Source organism: Hemicordylus capensis, chromosome 1 (genome assembly GCF_027244095.1).
Source record: "Hemicordylus capensis ecotype Gifberg chromosome 1, rHemCap1.1.pri, whole genome shotgun sequence".
Classification (NCBI taxonomy): Eukaryota; Metazoa; Chordata; class Lepidosauria; order Squamata; family Cordylidae; genus Hemicordylus; species Hemicordylus capensis.
This window is the reverse complement of record NC_069657.1, coordinates 35,547,500-35,560,920: the sequence shown is the minus strand read 5'-3', so window position 1 is coordinate 35,560,920 and position 13,421 is coordinate 35,547,500. Positions and strand designations below refer to the sequence as shown.

General features: G+C 42.8%; 1 protein-coding gene across 13 annotated transcripts in view; it reads left to right on the top strand.

Moving 5' to 3' along the window:
* The window catches only part of DGLUCY (D-glutamate cyclase), an 89,863-nt gene that overhangs the window by 59,251 nt on the left and 17,191 nt on the right, over positions 1–13,421 (top strand). For all 13 annotated transcript variants that reach the window (XM_053270670.1, XM_053270653.1, XM_053270633.1 and 10 more), the window contains one exon: positions 8,920–9,068. In XM_053270670.1, coding sequence (XP_053126645.1) covers positions 8,920–9,068 — 149 coding nt within the window. The remainder of the gene's footprint in view (positions 1–8,919; positions 9,069–13,421) is intronic.

Here is a 13,421-nt window from a genome sequence, read left to right as displayed (position 1 = left end):
TCAGACTTGAACTTTCACTTGAGTATACTTAAATCCCTTATTTCCCTCTATGGATAAAAAGAAGACTTTAAACATTGCATCCACTGAAATGCTAAACTTCCATTAGCTGACAATCATGAGTTATGTTTACTTTGTTTGGGGGAAGAGCATAATAATTCTAAATGTAAAATCTGCTTTACTTTCTCACATCAAATGAGAAAAAACAGCTCTTCGACTGAGGGCGGCTCTTTATGACAAAGCGTTTAGCCCAGGGACATGGGGCTATCCCTATACCCTATACCCTCAACATCGGGCATCGTGTCGAAGTTGGCCTCGAGCATGGTACCAAGCCAGTGTTATAAAAACATAAGAACAGCCCTGCTGGATCAGGCCCAAGCCCCAACTAGTCCAGCATCCTGTTTCACACAGTGGCCCACCAGATTCCACTGGAAGCCTACATGCAGGAGTTGAGGGCATGCCCTCCCTCCTGCTGTTACTCTCCTGCAACTGGTACTCAGAAGCATCCTGCTTTTGAGGCTGGAGGTGGCCCACAGCCCTCCGACTAGTAGACGTTGATAGACCTCTCCTCCATGAAGTTATCCCAACCGCTCTGAAAGCCATCCAGGTTGTTGGCTGTCACCACATCTTGTGGCAGAGAATTCTACAAGTTGATTATGCGTTGTGTGAAAAAGTACTTTCTTTTGTTGGTCCTAAATTTCTTGGCAATCAATTTTATGGGATGACCCCTGGTTCTAGTGTTATGTGAGAGGGAGAAAAATTTCTCTCTATCCACTTTCTCCACACCATGCATGATTTTGTAGACCTCTATCATGTCTCCCCGCAGCCGTCTTTTTTCTAAACTAAATAGCCCAGGTGTTGTAGCCTTGCCTCATAAGAAAGGTGCTCTAGGCCCCTGATCATCTTAGTTGCCCTCTTCTACAGTACACCTTTTCCAGTTCTACAATGTTCTTTTTTAGATGTAGTGACCAGAATTGTAAGTACTCCAAGTGTGGCCACACCATAGTTTTGTATAAGGGAATTATAATATTAGCAGTTTTATTTTCAATCCCATTCCTAATGATCCCTAGCATGGAATTGGCCTTTTTCATAGCTGTCGCACATTGAGTTGACACTTTCAACAAGCTGTCCACCACAACCCCAAGATCTCTCTTCTGGTCAGTCACCGACAGCTCAGATCCCATCAATGTGAACTTGAAGTTGGTGTTTTTCGTCCTCCCAATGTGCATCACTTTACACTTGCCAACAATGAACCGCATTTGCCATTTTGTCACCCACTCATCCAGTTTGGAGAGATCCTTTTGGAGCTCCTCACAATTGGTTTTGGATTTCACTACCCGAAAGAGTTTGGTATCATCTGCAAATTTGACCACCTCACTGCTTACCCTTGCTTCTAGATCATTTATGAATAAATTAAAAAGCACCAGTTCCAGTACAGCTCCCTGGGGGACCCCACTTCTTACTTCCCTCCATTTTGAAAACTCTCTGTTTATACCTACCGTCTTTTTTTCCTGTCCTTCAACTAGTTAGTATTTGTCCCCTTATCCCATGACTGCTAAGTTTCCTCAGGAGTCTTTGATGAGGAACTTTGTCAAAAGCTTTTTGGAAGTCCAGGTATAATATGTCAACTAGATCACCTTGATCCGCACACTTGTTGACATTCTCAAAGAACTCCAAAAGGTTTCTGAGGCAAGATTTACCTTGGCGGAAGCCATGCTGGTTCTCTCCCAGCACGGCCTGTTGTTCTATGTGCTTTACAATTTTATCCTTGAGGATGCTTTCCATCTATTTGCCTGGAACAGACATTAAGCTAACTGGCCTGTAATTTCCCGGATCGCCCCTGGATCCCTTTTTTAAAATCGGTGTTACATTTGCTACTTTCCAGTCTTCCAGTACAGAGCCTGATTGCAGGGATAAGTTATATATTTTAGCAAGGAGGTTGGCAATTTCACATTTGAGTTCTTTGAGGACTCTTGGATGGATACCATCTGACCCTAGCGATTTGCTAGTTTTCAGCTTCTCCAGACAGTTTAGAACATCATCTCTTGTCACTTCTATGTGACTCAGTTCTTTAGCCTCCATCCCCGAAAAGCCTGGTTCACGGACAGGTATATGTTCAGTGTCCTCTGCCTTGAAGACGGGCGCAAAGAACTCATATAGCTTCTCTGCAACCTCCATATCCTCCTTAATAATCCCTTTCACTCCCTCATGGTCTAATGGGCCAACCGCCATTAGGTTTCCTGCTTCTGATGTATTTAAAGAGGTTTTTGTTATTCCCCTTAATACTTTTAGCTAGATGTACCTCAAACTCTCTTTTTGCCTCCCTTATTGTAACCTTGCATTTCTTTTGCCAGAGTTTGTGTTCCTTCCTGTTCTCTTCATTTGGACAAGCCTTCCAGTTCCAGAAGGAAGTCTTCTTCCATTTTATGGCTTCCTTGACATTACCTGTTAGCCATGCTGGCATCCTCCTGGACTTAGTGGTACCTTTCCTCCTTTGCGTATACAATCTAACTGGGCTTCTAGTATTGTGGTTCTGAGTAAACTCCATGCATTCTGGAACAAAGTGACTCTCCTGATTTTCCCTTTCAGCTTTCTTTTCACCATACTCCTCATTTTGGAGAAGTTTCCTCTTCTGAAATTCAAAATGTCTGTGTTAGACTTCCTTGGTGATTCTCCCCACACGTATGCTGAATTTAATCATACTATGCTCACTGTTCCCTAAAGGGTCAATGACACTGACATCATGCACCAGGTCCTGGGTGCCACTCAAGATTAAGTCCAAGGTCGCCTTCTCTCTGGTTGGTTCCAAGACCAACTGTTCTAAGGCACAGTCATTCAGCATATCTAGAAATTGGACCTCTTTATCATTACCTGACTGTGAATTTACCCAGTCTATGTGTGGGTAATTGGAGTCACCCATTATTACAGCCCTGCCTCTCCTTGATGCCTCCCTGATTTCCTCCTGCAACTCCCAGTCACTGTCAGCGTTTTGATCCGGAGGGCAATAGCACATCCCCAGTAGCACATTTCCTTCCAGGCCTTGTATTGTAACCTTCAGGGTTTCTGTGGAGGACTCTGGTCCACCTAGGTTTTCTACTTCATTAGATTCCCTTCCTTTGTAATTCATTAGATTCTATTCCATTAGATCCCTTCTCTAACATACAGTGCTACTCCACCTCCAAGGCACCCCTCCCTGTCCTTTCTATAGAGTTTATATCCAGGCAAACAGTTCTCACTGTTCCAGCATGTTTCTGTTATGCCCACTATATCTGTTCTGTGTTAGCAATCAAGCACTCCAGATCACCCATCTTGGCTCAGAGGCTTCTAGAATTGGCATATAAGCACCTATACACTGATCTCTTACCTGGTGTATGCTATCTTTCTTTGGACTCTTTGACTAGCTGGCATAGCCTTCTATCTGCTCTTTATGTGGTTCTGCTATCTCCTGTTCTGCTTTATCTGAATCCTTTGCACCCTCGCACTTTAAAGGATGGCATATGCATACTGGCCAGCTCCTGTCAGCTATTCTCCGGACATCATTTTAAAAGCTGCTCTGCAAGCTTTGTGATTTTAAGCACCAGCAATCTGGTTCCATCAAGTGCAGCCCGTCCCTTTGTACAGGCCTTGCTTGCCCCAAAATGTATCCCAGTGCCTAACAAATGTAAACCCCTCCTCCCAGCACCACCATCTCATCCACACATTGAAACCCCTCAGCTCTGCCTGTCTCACTGTACCTGCACGTGGAATAGGTAGCATTTCTGAGAATGCTGCCTTCGGGGTCCTGGACATCAGTATGCTACCTATCAGCCTAAATTTGGCTTCCAGGACCTCTCGACTACATTTCCCCACATCATTTGTGCCAATGTGCACCACGACAGCTGTCTCCTCCCCAGCACTGCCTAACAGCCTATCTAAACACTGTGTGATGTCCACAACCTTCGCACCAGGCAGGCCAGTCACCGTGCAGTCAACACCCAGGTCACAAACCCATCTCCCTATACCTCTATTGAGCGAATCGCCCACTACAAGCAGGCCCCCACCCCCTGGAGGAGTATCCCCTGTGTGAGAGGATATGGGCTCATCTTCCATGGAAGGGGTCCCTTCTAAAGGAGCATTTCCCTCTTTCTCAGACTGATGTCCTCCTTCCCTGAGATCTTCATTCTCCCTGAGAGCAGAGGAGCTATCAGCCCTGGAGTGGGATGCTTCTACAACGACCTTTAAGGTCTCATCAGCATGCCTCTCTGTCTTTCTGAGCTTCTCCAGATCCGCCACCTTGGTCTTGAGAGAACGAATTTGTTCCCTGAGAGCCAGGAGCTCCTTGCACCGAGCACACACCCATGACTTCTGCCATGGAGCAAATAGTCATACATGTGACACTCTCTGTAATACACTGGAAAGTGCCCCCTCTCCTGCTGGCTTTCTAGCTTCATAGTGGTTTTGTTGGCTGTTTACAGTATTTAGAGATAGTTTATTAGAAAGATAGGTCTCAGCTGTAATGGTCAGCTATTTAACTGTCCAAACAGCCTTTCTCAAGAATATGAGGAAGGGATTTGTACTTACCTTCTCTTCTCCACCGGGCTCCTTTATTGTCACAGGGGCTTGATCCAGGCCCCTACCCCCACACACTTCCTGCTAAACTCCCACAAAACTCCAACGTCCTATTTGCTATCCCTGTTGTCTACACTCTGTTTACTATGCTCTCGGGCCCTTATCTCTTATAGCAATAGCACTTAGCACTTACATTTATATACCGCTCTATAGCCAGAGCTCTCTAAGCGGTTTACAATGATGTAGCATATTGCCCCCAACATTCTGGGTACTCATTTTACCGACCTCGGAAGGATGGAAGGCTGAGTCAACCTTGAGCCCCTGGTCAGGATCGAACTTGTAACCTTCTGGTTACAGGGCGGCAGTTTTACCACTGCGCCACCAGGGGCTTATGTAGAGAATAGGCTTCAAACTAAGACACAGGATATGTCTCAACGGAATGTGGGGCTTCCCCCAGCCCTAGCTGACTCTGCCCCCTCCAAGCAGGGACAAACAAAAACATAGGAGTTTGCTAGCCCTGGCAAATGCTAGCCCTGGCAAATAACACACACACAGACTAGGACTTATCCCTTAAAGAGAAACCAGCCCCTCAAAATCTCCCCTCCTCCAGTTAGTTTGTTTGAAGGAAGGAAAGGCTAAATGTTATTCTGTTTAGAAGATCTTGCTCACTTCCTGAAGCTGCTACTGCTCTTCCTGAAGTAGGGTTCAAATTCTTAAAGTTGGCTTCAAACTCTGTCGAGGACTGCCTCCTTGCCGTCTAAATCCTTGACCCAGACTTCTACAACTACTTCTGTTGACACTTTTAAGGCACCAAAGAGTCCTTTTAAGAGTCCTTTTAAGGCACTTCAGAGTCAAGCCATCGCAAGAAATATTAATCTCGACATCAAGGCTCCAGTGCAGAGGGGGCACCTCCGCATAAGAAGCACTGGGAAAAGAGCTCTAAAACTGCTGCTGAGACTACATCCTGTGCTACTCCTTCGCCTATGACAATTCAGTCGCTCTTTGGGATGCCTCAGACTCATCCTGTATCCCCTGAGGTCCTGATTGTGGGGACAGATCTGTGCTGAGATTTACCCTCTGCTTTGACATTGATAGTGACACCGACTTCTCAGCATCGAGAACATTCTCTTTCACTGGCCATGATGCCAAAGCAGATGCCTTCACCAGCAGCACACACAACTATGCAGGCTTCTCATCCTTTGTCGGGTTTTTTCAATATCAATGTCGAAGACGATGATATGCAGCTAATCTGGAGCCGGACAATGCCCAAAGACTGTTGAATTTGTTGGACTCCAGTGAAAGTATCCCTTTGAGTGCCACTTTCTATGGATTTCTGGGCCATGGACTCAATACCAAGGATGATGGCATGCCTCAATCGATGCCAAAAACACCATGTGCTTCGATGTCATCGGCCTTTCAATCCTTTCCGCCAATGACAATGAATCTGATTCTTCGGCTTCAACCATGAGTTCGTCTGATCACCCTGATGATCCACCACTCAAGGTGCTGCCTTCAGACAAGGTTTCACCTAACAAAGAGATGCATTTGTATAATCGGCAAATCTCCGAAATGGCATTCACTCTGGAGTTAGAGCTAAAGAAGCAAGACCTTGATGTAGAGGACCTAGTTTATAAGTTCCTCAACTCTACAGCTTCAACCCAACCAGTACATCTCCCCATGCTTATTTCTACAGCTGCCAAATCCCCATGGCAAACTTTACAAACTTCAGCTCCAACCTCAAAACGTCTGGAGGATCTATACAGAATCCAGGAGGATGAGCATGATTTCCTCTTAAAACATCCTCCCCCAACTCAATTTTGATAGACTGTGCTGCTTAGAATGTAAGATTTATTCAACATCTTGTCTGGTGGTAAAGATCACTAATTATACAGTTTGCTTTGCAAAATACACGCACTCCCTTTAGGACAATCTTTTCCAGCAGGAGGCTGACCTTTCACCTGAAGAGTTCTTGGCTAAATTTAATGATATACACACTAAAGTTACGCTACTCACATGCCAACAGTTGGCCAATGCCAAGCATTTAGCTGAAACAAAGTCCCAGAATCTGGCAGGGGCTATAACTCTGAGAAGACTTACTTGGCTACAGTCAACCACACTTCAACCCAACATGAGGGATAGGGTTGAGAACTTGCCCTTTGATGGGAAGGGCCTCTTTTGTGAAACAATGGATGCCACTATGCAATCCATCAAAAAGTCGAAGTCAACTGCAAAAATGTTTTCAACGCAGACTCAATCCTTTACACCAAAATACCGCCGATATAACCAATGGCAATATTCAGGTTACAAGTAAACTGGCAGGAGGGACTTCCCTAAGGCTTATCTGCATTTCAGGAGAAAACCTTTTAACCAGAAGCCTAGGGCCTCTCAAGCTCAATGCACTAAGCCTGCTGACTTCAACAAGCAGCACCTTTGATCAAGTGGCCAGTCCACTGATTTGCTTTGTTCAAGAGTCTCAACCATCAGACTTACTCCAAAATTCCATCTTAGCTGCCTCCATCAGACTGGCAAGTCATGCCTTTGCATGGTCCAACATAACATCAGACCAGTGGGACCTTCGCATAGTCCAAATGGGCTATGCCATCAAGTTTGAGACCCTGCTGACATTCAGTGGGATCAAATACACACCTGCCTCCCTGTTATTGATGGATGAAGTTCAAACTCTCTTGGACAAGGGGGTGATATTGCCTGTTCGGTGGATTAGATCAAAGCTAAATAACCTTTACTCGCTGATCCAGCAACCCACGGATCAATGGAGCCTCTACCTTGTTCTCTCGGTCCTGAGTCTCCATTCAAGCCTATGGCTATGGCACCTCCTAAATAGTGACACTGACAACAGTGTTTCTATTATCTATGCCATGTCAGTGAATTGATTGCACTATGGATTGATATGCCTTATGCTAAATTTAATGAGGATAAGGTAGTGCTACACATGGATCCTGAATTCAGACCTAAAATAGTCACTGACTTCCATATTAATAGTGATATTGTCTTACCTACCTTCTTCCGGAATTCCACAACGCCTCTTGAGCACTTGCTCCATTCCCTGGATGTGAGACGTGCTCTCCTTTTCTACTTGAAACTGACGAAGCCATACAGAAAGAAAAAATGACTCTTTGTGAGTTACAAGGGTAACATGAAAGGTTACCAGATATCAAGACAGAGACTCTCCCACTGGATCATGGAGCTGATCTTCTTAGTTTACAAACATCAAAAAGTGGACCCTCTTAAAACCATATGGGCCCATTCTACTAGAGCTTATGTTATTTCTGCTGCCCTTATGGCAGGAATCAAGCTCAGAGACATCTGCTCTGCGGCCACCTGGCCCTCTGAGCATACCTTCGTCAAGCATTACGCTTTGGACCTTTGCTCTGCAGCTCAGGCCAACTTCAGGAGGGGTGTGATGGAAAGGGTCTTACCTTAAGCATACTACACCTGCCTCCAGACTGACAGCTCATTAGTCACCCGTTCTTATGGCTGCAATGGATCACAATCCAGATAAACAGGTTGTTCGCCTTTAACCAATGATCTGGTAGTGATTCGTTGCAGTCATAAGACCCTCCCACCGACCTCGTTGCAGTATGCAAAGTGACAACATGTATGTTTGCAGAGTGAGAAATACACTGCTTACCTTGTGGAGATGTACACTCCTGCAATACGACGTTTGAATCTCAATGTTGGTCCTCCAGGAACTGAGGTGAAAACGCTAGCCCGCCCAAACTGAAGAGACACCCCACGTGCAAGGAGCAGGGCTAGGCACTTAGAGGAGCTAGTCAGTTCTTCCCGAATGGTCTCACGCAGGTGCACAACCCATGGCTGCAACAGATCACTACCCGATCACTGGTTACAGGTGAGCAACCTGTTTTTCTGCTTGATGTAAAGTGATGTAAAGCCACCCAAATGATCCTATGTCCAATAGAAACATATCATTTGATAGAAATTTGGGGGAAGTGGCTCTATTGAATAACATTCTTCAGGGGCAACGGTACATAGGTGCATAAGCAACATATTCCCTGTTTCTAAGGCAAAAGACACATTAGGCAAACGAAACCAGCCTGGCCTTGCAGCATTCATAAAAGTAATGAATGCACTAACTATGCACTGTGGGCATAGTTATAGATGCCATGTTCTCTCAGGTCTACTACTCCTCTTCAAGTAACAAAAGATGGACAAGAGTCAAATAGAGATGTTGGGCTCATATTAATAACATGAAGAAGCTTGAGAGATGTGTAATCAATTCACATTTTATCTAGTTTGTTACTTAGCTGCTTTCAAAAAGAATATATTAAGTATTTCAGATCTAAATTTTAGAGCCACTTCTCAGAATTAAAAAATCATTTTCCCCCCTGTAACTAGATTTAATCACCTAATAGCAATAGAACGTGCTGGGATGGCTGCTGATGGCAATTATTACAATGTAAGGAAAATAAATATTAAGCATTTGGTGGATCCTATTGATGAACTTTTTCTAGCTGCACACAGTATCCCAGGAATTACTACAACAGGTAAGTGTGGTGCCATTTTTCTTCAATATCCCGAAGAGTGCACTGTTGTTGTTCACACAATCTGAAATCATCATGGTTGCTATCCATTTGGAAAGCTTTTTAAAGAGCATTGATTTGATGAAACGAAATCACCTTGGGATTATGAGAAAAAAGTAGATGCAGAGAGTTGGAATTCTCCAAAAGGTTTTCTGAGTAACTACTTTGTAGGGATGTGCACAAATCGATTTTTTTGATTCGATTTGTGCCCAAAACAAATCACCCCTGAGTTGTTTTGTGTCCAAATCTACCTCCCCAAATCACCCCAGATTCGATTTGTATTTGCTTTGCTCGATTCTGACCACTTAACAAGGTCCTGGGGCACCAAATTTGAGTGGTAGGTAGGTCCCCATGGGTGCCACCTACCACCCAAATTTCAATTGTTTTAGTTTTTACTGATTTTGAACATTTCCACCATAGGAAATAATGGGGATTTGATGTTGCCATATCCTTACCATAACACGAATCTCTGGCTTTCATTTAAAAAAAAAAATCTCTAGCCCTTGTAGAAGTGGAGTTATGGAACAAAATGTGTGGTCATTATTTTTCAAGTGTTCAGATTCTTTGGTGTCTAATAACTTTTCCTCATAATGAATCCCTATCAGAATTCATTGCACACCTTCATTTCTTCTGTTCATATTGACTATCACTGGACAGTGCCAACTGTAAACTGCCATGTGTCAACTACACCCCACCCCCACCTGCAAGGCAGTGGGGTACTCATTTTAATTTTTAAGAATACTGAAATGTTTAGATTCTTTGGTGTCTAATAACTTTTCCTCATAACGAATCCCTATGAGGATTTATTATATGCCTTCGTTTCTTCTGTTCATTTTGACTGTCATTGAACAGTGTCAACTGCCATGTGGCAACCACACACACACACTCAGTTTATTTTTTAGGTATTTTTGAAGAGTTTAGATTCTTTGGTGTCTTCATTACACAACTTCATTTCTTCTGTTCATTTTGATCCCACTGCTTTACAGGTGGGGGTGGGGAATTAGTGGCATCCATGTTCCAACTACCCCCCAATCCACAAGCCACTGGTTTAGACTCTTTGGTGTGTAATGAATCCTCATAGGGATTCATTATGAGGAAAGGTTATTAGACACCTTTGGAAAACACTTGGAAAAAATCCTAGAACATAAATTGAATAGTATCCCACTGCCTTGCAGGTGGGAGTGGGGTGTAGTTGGCACATGGCAGTTGACAGTTGGCACTGTCAAAAAGGCAGTTAAAATGAACAGAAGAAATGAAGATGTGTAATGAATCCTCATAGGGATTCATTGAGGAAAAGTTATTATACACCAAAGAATCCAAACAGTTGAAAAATAGTGACCACACATTTTGCTCCATAACTCCACTTCTACAAGGGCTAGAGCTTAGCTTTTTTTTAAAAATGAAAGCTGGGAATCTGGGGGAATTAATAGGAGGGATCCGAATCTCAAATCAATTTGAATCGAATCAGGCATGATTCGATTTGTATCCGAATCTAGCCAATGGACTACAGGGGTGATTTGTTTTGTCTCAAAATCACCCGAGTCAGCTAGATTCGGGTACAAATCGATTTGTACCCAAATCCATTTGCACATCTCTACTGCTTTGTTGTCATGCATGTCTGCTGGTCCATGATTAGCATCTCCATTTGTTAATACTTCGCCATGTTTGCTATCCAAAGATTGTGGGGGTTGTTTAGGGGGAAAAGACAAGTGTGTGTGGAGGGGATGATAGTCATGTAACTTTTAAAAATGATGGCTGTCATCCTGATGAAATTACTCAGTGGTATTACTCAGGAATTACTATAACGATAATACATTTCAATAGGACTTCATCTAGCAAATTTAGTCAGGATGTTAGCCAATGTTAGGAGTGATGTAGAGAGTGAATAGACACAAGCTTTCCTTTATCAAAATATTAGAACTACAGTGTTGAATTTGTTCAATGGCATTTACTAAGATCCAAAAATCTACTCTAGGTGCAAAGGAGTGCACATTTGGATTGACTTTCTCTTTTGAAGTGATTTACACAAAATATCTTTGTACACCTATGAGTATTGATGGGTCTCTTTGTAGATCATATCTAGTAACTTCACATGCTGTTAAACCTGTCTTTGATGGATGGTCCTTTTAGATCAACACCAGCAGATAGCAACTTTGGCGGTGAATAACTGCTGGGGGGTTGCTTATGGGAGCAAAAATGGCAGGAGTATTAAACTTTCCCTTGCTGTGTGCCACAGGCTTGATTGTGGATTGAGCCCTTAATAGATACAATTTTGATATAAAAGGGCCACTTCAGATTCCTTTCCTCTTAAAACAGACTGGCTTAACATAATGTGTAATCTGTCCCTATTTTATGGCAACATATCTCTTACTAGATACTTACTTATTGATGCACTATGCACCGAAGCACAGATGCAATTTGGAGTTACTTTTCTAGAATATAGATCTTCTGAATTCAATTTTGTCTAAATCAGGGATTCTCAACTTTGGGTTCCCAGATGTTGTTGGACTTCAGCTCCCATAATCCCCAACCCCAGTGGCCTTTGGTTGGTGTTTATGGGAGTTGAAGTCCAAGAACATCTGAGAGCCCAATGCTGAGAATCCCTGGTCTAAATGGTGTTTAATGAGGAGATCACAAATGGTATTTAATGAGGAGATTTAAATCTGATTCAATGAGGAGATCACATGAGCCAATCAGATACTGTATTGAAAGCTACAGCAAAATATATTTAAGACAATAATCTCTCTTCATGTCCCAGTCCTTTTATTAGTTTGTCAAATTCACTCATGTCTTGTCTTGTTTTTTTTAATCAAGTTGTTAAATATTAGGTATTCTTTCTTCGACATTTGTGTATAACCTAGTAGAGTTGTCATCTCTGTCTTCAAAATACTTTTTGATAATATAATCTTATTACTGATATTATTAATTCCTTATGACAATAAAGACTGAATAAATACATCTTGAATGGACTATCCAAATCAGTGTTACCCTGCAGTTCGGGCGAAAACCTCACTAGATCTTCCATTCTTGTTTGTTCTTTTAACATTTTTTATTTTGCATGTTTTGAGTATTAATGAAGATTAATATAAGAGGCTTGTCTCAGGATTGACACTTTAGCCCTTTATTAATTAATATCTTTAAGAAATTCCAGTGCAGTAACTAAGATGAAAGCAGCTGCACCACTTGAAATGAAGACATAATGATAATAGAAATCTATTATCATTAACATATTCTGTGGCCTGTAAATTTCTTGCCTCATACCTTTAGAGAAGAAACAACACTTTAACAAGGACTTTTTTAGGAAAGTAGTACAGAAGATACAATATATAAATTGTGACAACTTAAATACTATGCTAACATATCTAAAAAGAGAACTGTTCAACAGATGGAGTGCTGCATGGCAGAGTGTTGAAGTGTCATTTTAACAACAAAAAGAGTAAAGCTGTTAATATGCTAAATTGGGCAGTGATGAAATGGAATGCCTACATTACTCCTATCTGTGTCATGAACTTGTCCATAATATTGAACTGTGAGAGAAGGTAATAAGCAGGAGAAACAGAATACGTGTTGGATTAGAAATTTACCATTAATTTAATATCAGATTTGCAACCATTAAATTTACCTTCCCCATTGAAATTCTATTTGGCTTTGAAAATACAGCTTTGTCCAGCTTTGAAAATTCAGCAAGGTTGTTCACACGGACTTTAATTGGGGCTGCCTGGCAGGGAGGGAAGTCACGATAGCTCCTACCTTTCTCCCAGGTGATCTTTGTTCTTCTGTGCCCACATAATCCATGCTGCCAGCAGTGCAGTGTTCTGGAGACCAGGTGAACACCACCCAGCCTACAGATTTCCCTCAATTCACCACATGAAGAGCATGGTGCATTGGGGGATTCCCACACAAGCCGGGTGCTCTAGGCACCCTGCTCTGTGTCTGCAGACACACAACTGAGAACCCAGTGAGCAGGGAATGCTTGTGCCTTTTACTTGGGTAAAAGCCCAGGGAAAACCCCCAGCTACCGAGCAGAGCAGTACAAGAATCTGCCTTGATCCCGGTGCTTCACATGAGCAGCCCAACCCTGGTAGGGCTGTGCAAGCCTGGGTAGGGCTGCTTGTGTGAACAGCCTTCGTACGTACATTATTATTTTCCACAGAAGTTTAATGGCAAACTCCTGTTCCTTCCTTCTGCTGGTTGCAGAACTGAAACATTGCTCTAATGATGTACAGTTATTTCAAAGTTGTAGATCCAGGTGGCTTGGACCACTCTATTTATAATTCAGAACTGATGCTCAGCACAGTAATTTAAATGTTCTCACAC